Here is a 9541-nt window from a genome sequence, read left to right on the forward strand (position 1 = left end):
ATAAAGCATTCCCCATCTCTTTCTGCACAGAATGCACCACACTGCTGCCTTCAAAGGGCACCCCAGTATAATATGTTGTTTGGGAAGTGTTTGGTAGTTATCATCATTGCTATGACCTCCCCTTGTATCCACTCCTGCAAGATTGTGAAATCTACAGCCACTGAGGAGATTTATGTGAGATGTTCCTATCAACTTTATGTAATATTCATATTGCACACTTCTGCAGACAAAACAGATTTTCGACCTTAGCTTAGGAAAGAAAAGAATCATCACAGATCATTAAGGTTCAAAGAACTTGTCTTGAACACTGTAAGGGATCCGTGATCCCACAAACATAGATGCTAGAATCTGACACCCAGGTCGATAGCGGACAGGAGTCGATTGTCGAGCGCTGCAGTAGGCAGTAAGACTAGTGCTGAGTGCGCAGTAGTATGGTAGAGTGTCGAGTGAGAAGTAGAGTGGGAAAGATGGGCAAGAATGGTGGTCGAGTGAGTTGTAAACGGTAAAATTCACTGGAGTATGATGAGTGAGCACGTCCCCCTGATCGTCGTGGGGTTGACTCTCACTAATGCCGATTCGCGAGTGATAAGAAACAGAAAGTGACAAGTGCCGAATTACGTGTTTCACGTCAACCGCGTCGGCCAGCAACAACCATGGATTGCAGTGAGGATTGTTGTGAATGTTAAACATCAGCATTGCGTGTGACAAAGTACTGAAAATCAGCAATCAATAAAAAGAGATAACCGCAATTAGACGTGTAAGGCAAAGGTAGCAACTGCCTCAGAATTTGTGTGTTAGTAGGAAATATATATCAGTTGTACATCACAACCTTTGTGATACTTAACAATAGACAAACTTTCAATCATTAGCTGTTCCGTCTCAGAACAGCCGCATTCGGTTGAAATACTCCTGAAACCACAGCAGAACAACCAATAGCCTTTCATCCATTAAGCACACGGTCATATATCATAATAATTAACTGTTTGGTGGCTTCGGTAAATTACCCAAAATCCAGTAAAGGAATTAATCGGGGGTGTTTCAACACAAATGCTTAAAAATTCTTTTGTAGTTAACCTATTTTCAGATCATGAAGAGTTCTTTGTTACAGCTTGTATTTTTGTTCCAGGTGGCACTGAACTTGATGGCTGTAGTGATGTCATGAAGACACAAAGTCGGAAGTTGTTAAACCTTCAGAAACAAGATTTTCAAAAGTACTTCTTCTTGGATATCAATATTTCGCCCCTGTTTGTGTCGGATACACAGATGTCTCAGTTGTTGTCACATAATTTGAGTGTAGTGACTGAATCTAGAAAACAGTTTCTTTTGCTTCCCTGTACCCCAAGCATTATGTGCAATGCAGGACTCCTAACTAGACAAACACACAGAGCACAGCCCTCTGTCTTCTCTTGCCATTTCTGCAGTTTGGGAGCACAGTACGGAAGTCTGACTCATGTTGACCGGACCGGCAGGGCGAAAATGGTCGACGTGGGTTTGAAGCTGGTGACAGAACGGACTGCTATAGCACGAGCAAAGGTTTTTGTGGGACCCGAACTGATGAAACTCGTACGAGAAAATGGTCTGAAGAAAGGTGACGTACTTAGCGTTGCTCGCCTGGCGGAAATTGTGGGGGCCAAGCAGACGTCCAGCATTATCCCTCTGTGTCATAACATATCTTTATCCTCTGTGGCTGTGGACATTGAACTGGACTCTGCTCTCAACTGTGTGATTATAACTGGCACGGCAAAGTGTAGAGGGCAGACGGGCATGGAGATGGAAGCTCTCACTGCTGTATCGGTGTCTGCCTTAACAGTGTATGATATGTGCAAAGCTGTGAGTCATGACATTGTGATATCTGAAATAATGATTCTGGCCAAAAGTGGGGGAACTAGAGGAGACTTCCACCGGACATGAGCATCTGTGTGGGTCAGTGAAATAAGTTAAGTATACCTGGTGTGATGTAGGCAAATTTCAAAGTCTGTTCGTAGTTATCATAAATTATATACACATCGAATTGGCCTGAATATAAGTTGCACCTTTAATTTCGAAAAAGAGAGAAACTTAATTAAAAATAATTTGTCAAGTTGCCCATTTACAAAAGCTTTTCAAAATGTGATTTACCCTTAACCACTTTTTTTGTAGTACACTGTAGATAAATTACACACAAAAACAAAGCTTTCAGTTGCAGTATCCATGTAAGACACTCTTAACTTCACTAACATTCATTGTTTTGTCACTGTCAGTATTTTTGTCACTCTCCTCCCAAAGTACAGTGCCGTCGCTACAATCCCGGGCATTGCATGTGCAGCATTTCTTGAACCGTACCTTTAAAAAGCACATCTGTTAGATGAATAACTGTGAGTTTGAAATTTGCAACGTAACTGTACCGAATTCCAAAATTTTCTCTCAATGTTGTGCTTCATTGGTGAAGAATAAATTATATTCTTTAGTTAGAGAAAAACTGTGCCTGTCCCATTGTCTAAAATAGTGAAACTGTGAGAATGGTAATACAGAGGGGTCCAGAAAAATGTAGACTCTCTTTGATAGTCAATATTGATGGAACAAAATGGCATAGTGTCAAAATTCTTGCATGGGAGGAAGATCATTTTGTGTGTTCAAAGTGACACCTGTTAGCAGCCAAGCAACATCAATGTTGCTGAATTGTTGACTGAAGTACAGCTGTCAGTGTTGCCAGTGTGGTAGCTGCACAGGATGGCTTGATGGTTCCTCATATCTCATTCAGTGTAGCTGGGTTCTGTTGGTAAACTTTGTTTGTCGAGGTCCCCCATTGGTAGAAGTCGAGAATTGTAAGGTCCCGTGACCTTGGTGGGCACTTGACAGCTCCTCTTCGACTTATCCGTCGCCCACGTAGATTTTCATCTAAGAGGAATCTGATATCTCTGTGGTGGTGAGGCGGAGTACAGTCTTGTAGGTAAAAATCTTTTGTTTCCAAACACCTCTTGGATGGCTAATAAAATCAATGTTTGCAGCATATGATACACCTCACCAGTTATGTACCTTCAAAGAAGAATGGGTCAGAGAAAAAATACTATGACGGACCACACCACACATTAACACCAAGTGAAGTAACATGTTTGTCCATGTGAACATGAGGATTTTCAGCAGGCCAATACACGCAGCTATGACAGTTTACATCACCATTCAGGTTGAATTGTGCCTCATTAGGCCAGATAACCTTCCCTGCAAACCATTCATCTTCGTGAAGAATGCCTTCAGACCACTCGTAGTGCTCCATCCTTCAATTCGGGTTGTCCTCATTCATAGTGTGAAACAATCTTGGAATGTACACTTTCCACTTTGCAGTCTTCAGAAAGTATCATGCACTTGATCAGCTTATCCCACTTCCCCATACACCCTGCTTCATAGATATTTGAGATGATCTAGAAAAATGTTGCAATACAGCAGTGTTGGAACCTGGAGGTTGATGTTCTTGTTCGGAGGACCTTTCCTTGTGCACATTTTAAACAGTATTGTCGGCTTAAAATTTATACCAAATACAATAAATTGTTGTTTCAGTACAGCCTTGCATTGCTCAAACAATAGTTGTATTTCATTCAGTGCTGCATTGTCATCTGCTGGAAACCCACACGACAAGATCTGTTGGGAAAACAGTGGTTTATGCTACCACTCAAAATTGCAGCCATATAACACTTTGTTCCAAAGGTAATGACTATCAGAGAATGTCTACATTTTTCAGGATCCCTCTGTAGTCACTACCTAAATGGGATATCAACAAAGAGAATGTTTGCATTGCTACCTCATACACAACAAATGATTTACAAACTGTAGTGATATTTTTGTTTCAAACTTAAGAAGAAGCACTACAGTTGAGGTTTCTATGATTCATAAAAGTCCCAGTTTTTATGGGGTGTGCTGTATACTTTAATTTTTTTGGAGATTTTTTGTAGAAATGGTGTATCTTATATTCAGGCCAGTATGGTACCTGTTTCCATCCTGTTTTAAGCCTTAATTCAAAATGTTTATCTTTCTTTTTCCAATACCTGATCAATTTGAGAGAGATATTTGAAACAAAATATAAGCACTAGCAAGTACGTTAATTTGCTATTGTTAAAACTTTTTCTCGTGCATGTTCTCTACAATTTTGATATGACACCACCTGCACTCTTATCTTGTTGCCAGTAAAAAGTGAGTAAGTAGGTCATTAAACTCTCTCTCTCTCTCTCTCTCTCTCTCTCTCTCTCTCTCTCTCTCTCTCTCTCTCTGTGCCCTCCCCCAGCTGTGTGGTAGTGTCCTCTGTGTTGCTCTATTGTTTCAATTTTTGATGGTCCCGTGCTGTGAAAAGTTGAGGTGAAGCGATCATTCTTAAATAAATAGTGTGTATCAGCTCTTTTCTCCTAGGATCAGGTAGTCATTGCTGTGTTCATTGATGTAAAATGACACTTTTTTTAACAGTTCCTAAAAGGTGCACCACTTCATTGACATTTTTGCTCAGGTGTAGAGCATATTGGCCAGACCAATTTACATGTTTCAGCTTTACACTGTATGGTACCCTCTTTTTTAAAGGCCTATTATCTTTCTTGTGTGTGACTTGTCCAGAGATTGAAAATGTTTTATTTTGTAAGTTACCAATCCAGAACAGGTTTCTGTCAATTTAATTCTTCAGGTTTTTCCAGAAGTTTGCTGAAATTCCCGAGTTGTCCTTTGCACAGTCGGACATCATTGTCTTCCTCGCATATTTCGGTGACATTAGTTGTTGCTTTTACAAAGTGCTACTTGAGACTGATCATCAGATGGAGCAGGTCTGTAATTTGTTCCCTCTGCCTTCCTGCTTCATCTGCAATCTGCCTTGACAGACACCATCCTCGGGTATCCGTGTTGCGTGATATTCCGAGTGCCATCTACACTCACGGGCACGATCCTTGTGTGTTATGTTTTCAGTCCAAGCTGGCTGGTAGAATTCTGTTTGCGGGCTGTCCCCATTTGGGGACAAGGATCGGCAGGGCATGAAACCCTAATCTTTCATCTTTCAGTTAACTCAAATGTCGAGTGTCACGTTTTTCATGTACTGCGGTTACAAATATAAGAAAATACAATATGAAAATTTCTCAACATAGTCATGTTTCTTTTCAGTATGTTTCTCAGATCAGTACACTGCAATGTAAATATTCCATTAAAAGAATATATTTTTGATTGTTTCTTCAGTCAAAGATGCATTGCCTTTTTGACTTAACAATCAATGTCAAATCATTGTCCCTCAAACAATCCTGCAGGGGTTTGACAACGTGAGACCATGGCTTCATGGAGGATCACCTAGAATTAGCTGCCGTCTTTCCTGACATGATTTTAAATCAATGCTATCATCACTGTTTCTTTTGCTTAGGGTTTTGAGTCTAGGAATGATGCAAACAATCAGCAGTTTGTTTCTTTTTTACGTGATCTTTTTTCTCCTCCCTAGCCCCCTTTCTTCTTTCATTTGGTAGCCTCGAGCAAATTGAATATTCCTGCTTTTGTTTGTATTTATTAATCTGTTTGTGATCCTAATTCTTAAAAGACTTCATTATGTCACTAATACTCTGAAGCAGCAAATTTGGGGAAAAAGAGCTGCATTCATTTATGCTGTTGTAAAATGGAGGAATTGGTTGTAGTTGGAAAAAAAATCTGCCTTTTACAGCTGCTGATTTTTGTCATTTATTTTACGTAGCCCACCCATGATCTACAATCAGGTCTTCCTTTTTATGTTGTATTTTTCACAAGAATGTTGAAATATAGATGATTGTTATGCATCTTTGCAGCAGCTAAACTTGAATATTGTACTTAAAAATGTTATTTGTTGTCTTTTTTAAATTAAATTGTTATGTTTAAGAAGTAAATTAAATAATTGTTATCTGTGACATAATTTTGTAGCAGCTAAAATTAAATGCTGGTCTTCGATATTTTAACTGTTATAGTTTGGGGTATGATTGTTGTAATTAGAAAATGAATGAGTGCCTTGTGCACTATGTTGTAACAGTAATTTGGAGTTTATTTTGTACATCATCTGGTTTAAATTATAAGAATTTAAGCAACAACTTCTGTCTCTCAACAGCTTTCTTAATAACACTATTCCAGTAACTGGATATGCATATTGAAATATCTGTATTGTAAATTACATTCTATGACCTGTACCGAGGCAATATTTTGCAGTTGCAAATTTTCTTGACTATTATTAAGTGCGTGTGTGTGTGTGTGTGTGTGTGTGTGTGTGTCGCTTATGCCCTACATACGAGTCCTCCAAGCTACTGATGATCTGACCAATGTACGACATGCCAAAATGCTACAGCTGCATGGGGAGATACAATTAAATCCCATCCCCCCGCCCCCCCTCTCTCTCTCTCCCCCCCCCCCACTCTCTCTCTCTCTCTCTCTCTCTCTCTCTCTCTCCCTCTCTCTCTCAAAGATCGGCAGGTTCAGGAATCTAACACAGAAAGAATTTAATCTCAGTTTCTTTTTCATCTCTATCATACAATGTAGTCCAATTTTTTGCTAATACAGATATAACATTTTGTGACTTATGTTGTGTACTCTTCAAAAGATCTAATGATGTCCTCATTCCTTTCTTATAAACAAAACAAGAAGAAACTGACAATAATTGTCATTAAAGTAAAACACAGAACAGTGTCTCCATAGCATCAATGAGCACGTCCTTTCAGCACCTTTGACCCAGGCAGTGAACACAGCAGCGGTCAGTCTATGACTTGCAGCAGGTGAATCCCAGTCAGCTGCATTGCTCATGCACCCCACATAAATAATAATAAACAAAATCTAACAATACACATAACCAAGTCTTGATTTGTGACAGAATACCGCTGATGACGAAAAAAATTAGACCCAAAGATTTTGAGATGTGGTACAATATAACTTTTGCTCTAGTTGAAGCGGTAAGATACAAATGTTGTATTCACACTTTTAAAAAGCTCAGAAAAGTGTTATAACTTTTTCAGAAGTCTAAATCAAACTATGGAAACTCTCGGTAGGAACTTAGAAATATAGGAAATGATAGAGTGCTACTTACCATAAATACATGTTAAGAAGTCTATTTTTTTTTTCTTTTAACAAATCTAGCACTGCATATTACTGCCAAATTAGTCATTACCTATGATTGCCCCAGTGGCAGAAGTATGTATAATAATGTCAAAACATTTGTGACACTACACACTAGGAGAAGATCAAGTTTCAGATACACGTTGATTGCGTTCTTGATGATGCTATCTACATGTTCATCCACACTCTGCAAACCACTATGAAGAGTATGACAGAGGGTACATCTCACTGTACCAGATATTAAAGCTTGTTCATGTTTCAAGACCATTTAAATCTTTCTCTGCATGCTGTAATTAATCTAATATTGTCCTCACGGTCCCTATGGGAGCAATAGTTACAAGGTTGTAACTTATTCCTAGAGTCGTCTTTTGGTAAGCATACTTTCTTAGGATAGTGTACATCTTATCTTGAAGCGTCTGCCAATTCAGTTATTTCAGCATCTCTGTGACACTCTCCCTTGGGTCAAACAAACCTGTGACCATTTGATCCTCCCTTCTCTGCATGCGTTCAAATCACCCATTAATCCATTTTGATATGGATCCCACACATTTGAGCAATATTCTAGGATGGATCATACAAACCATTTGTAGAATTACTGCATTTCTATGGTATTCTACCAAAAAAAATCTAGCTCTTTTGCCTGCCTTACCCCTGAGTGGGCCTATATGACTGTTCCATTTCATATCCCTACAAAGTGCTCCACCCAGGTAATTGTATGAATAGACTTAATCCAAGCAAGACACCCTGATACTGTAGTCATACCACACTGTGTTTTCTTCATTTTGCAAAATGCACGATTTTACATGTCTGAACATTTAAAAGAAAGTTTGAAATTATCAAGATCTGACGAATGTTTGTACAATTTCTTTCAGACTGTGCTTTATTCTAGATAAATGCACTATCTGTGAAAAGAGTGCTTTACTATTAATATTGTCTGCAAAGTCATTAATGTACATGAACATGAACAGCAATGGTCACAACATACCTCTCTATGACACATCTGAGGTTACTTCTACATCAGATGATGACTCCCCAGCCAAGATAACATGTAAGTCATTCCTACCAAAATATCCTCAATTCCAGTGACAAATTTCACTCGATACCCCTCACAGTAGCAATTTTGATAATAAGCATCAATCTGGCACTAAGTCAAAAGCTGTTCAGAAATCGAGAAATACTGCCTGCACCTGTCGAGTCAGGTAGACGAAAGTTTGAAGGTCAGGTTGACAAAACAGATTTTTAATACTCTTGGAAACAACCTTAAAGTTTCTGACATAGTTCAGGGGAATGACAAAGAGATCTTTGACAGGCTGGATTAAATCTAGGCGGCATCTCAGACCGACCAGAGTTACAACTTTAAAGGCTTCTACGCTGAGCAAATACAACGGGCTGTTGGAGGAAGAATGCAAAGGCAGCTTCTAGTAATGTGCAATTGCTATTCTGCATGGTCTTTAATGGCCATTATCAAATTTTAAATAATTAAGAATAACAATAACACAGTACACAACAGGAAGGGTACAGCGGACTTTCCCTGATTGTTCCTTACATTACCTTTCCTTGATTTTTTTTTTTTTTTTAAATGATAATGTTTCTAAGTCTTTCCTGGTTTCCATTGAAAGGTTTGGATTGTTTCAAAGATTAATTTACACATTTTTTAATATTTTATGTATTCTAGGACAGGAACTCAAAGAGCACAAGTATGAAAAAAACTGCATGTAGGACATTCATGTAAAGCTTCCCATTTTTAACTACAAGGTAATGCCAGTCTATTTTGTTACAAGAAAACGAATCGGGACTTAGTTCTCCAGAGCTGATACTATTATAAGGAGTTGTGATGGAAGAACATGAGTTCCAAACAATGGATGCCTTGGATCTGTTTGCTGCTGCTTCTTTTTAATCTCTGCTGCTAATCCCATGAGTGAAAGATCTCTACCAATGAAAAAGTAGATTTGAATGACATCAAGTTTCTTCTCTTGTCTATAGTTGTTTCTACTAAAGAGAAATGAGTCTGGTCATCTTTGTCCATTTGCAGTAATTTAAAGGTGTCGTAGCACCTGGCATGTATGCTTGAAAATAACAAACGATCAAAATTGTAATTAACAAAAGTATTGACAGCAGTAAGCTGTATTTATCACATTCAGAAAGTTTGTAAAAGCTGTGGACCCTTGTTTTATCATGTCAATCCATTTGTGTCAATGGCTAACAGAGTACCATTCACCATCATGTCAAGTGGCAATAACAGTTTGCTTGCATCATAAATATTGAGTGTCAAAAGTTAATTCTAACAATATGAAATAGGACAGATTGCTACTCACCAGTTAGAGCAGGCAATGGGCAGCAGACAAGCATACTGAAAAAAAAAAACTGTCAGATACTATATACTCAAAAAAACACTTAGGTACTGAAGGAATTATCCAAATACCAAATAGGGCTGAAATCAGTAAATGTGACATACATGTGAAGACAGAAAAATAATTACAGT

At 38.5% G+C, this 9541-nt stretch overlaps 1 protein-coding gene across 1 annotated transcript; it reads left to right on the forward strand.

The window, feature by feature from the left end:
- Nucleotides 1-1476: 1476 nt before the first annotated feature.
- LOC126460052 (molybdenum cofactor biosynthesis protein 1-like) lies at nt 1477-1911 on the forward strand. Its single transcript, XM_050095898.1, has one exon. It carries the CDS (start codon nt 1477-1479, stop codon nt 1909-1911), a length of 435 nt encoding a protein of 144 aa, XP_049951855.1.
- The last annotated feature ends 7630 nt before the right edge of the window (nt 1912-9541 follow it).

The sequence above is a fragment of the Schistocerca serialis genome, chromosome 1, assembly GCF_023864345.2.
Source record: "Schistocerca serialis cubense isolate TAMUIC-IGC-003099 chromosome 1, iqSchSeri2.2, whole genome shotgun sequence".
Lineage (NCBI taxonomy): Eukaryota > Metazoa > Arthropoda > Insecta > Orthoptera > Acrididae > Schistocerca > Schistocerca serialis.

Excerpts from the sequence above, each read along its gene's own strand:
- LOC126460052 (XM_050095898.1), top strand. The coding sequence starts at position 1,477 with ATGGTCGACGTGGGTTTGAAGCTGGTGACAGAACGGACTGCTATAGCA.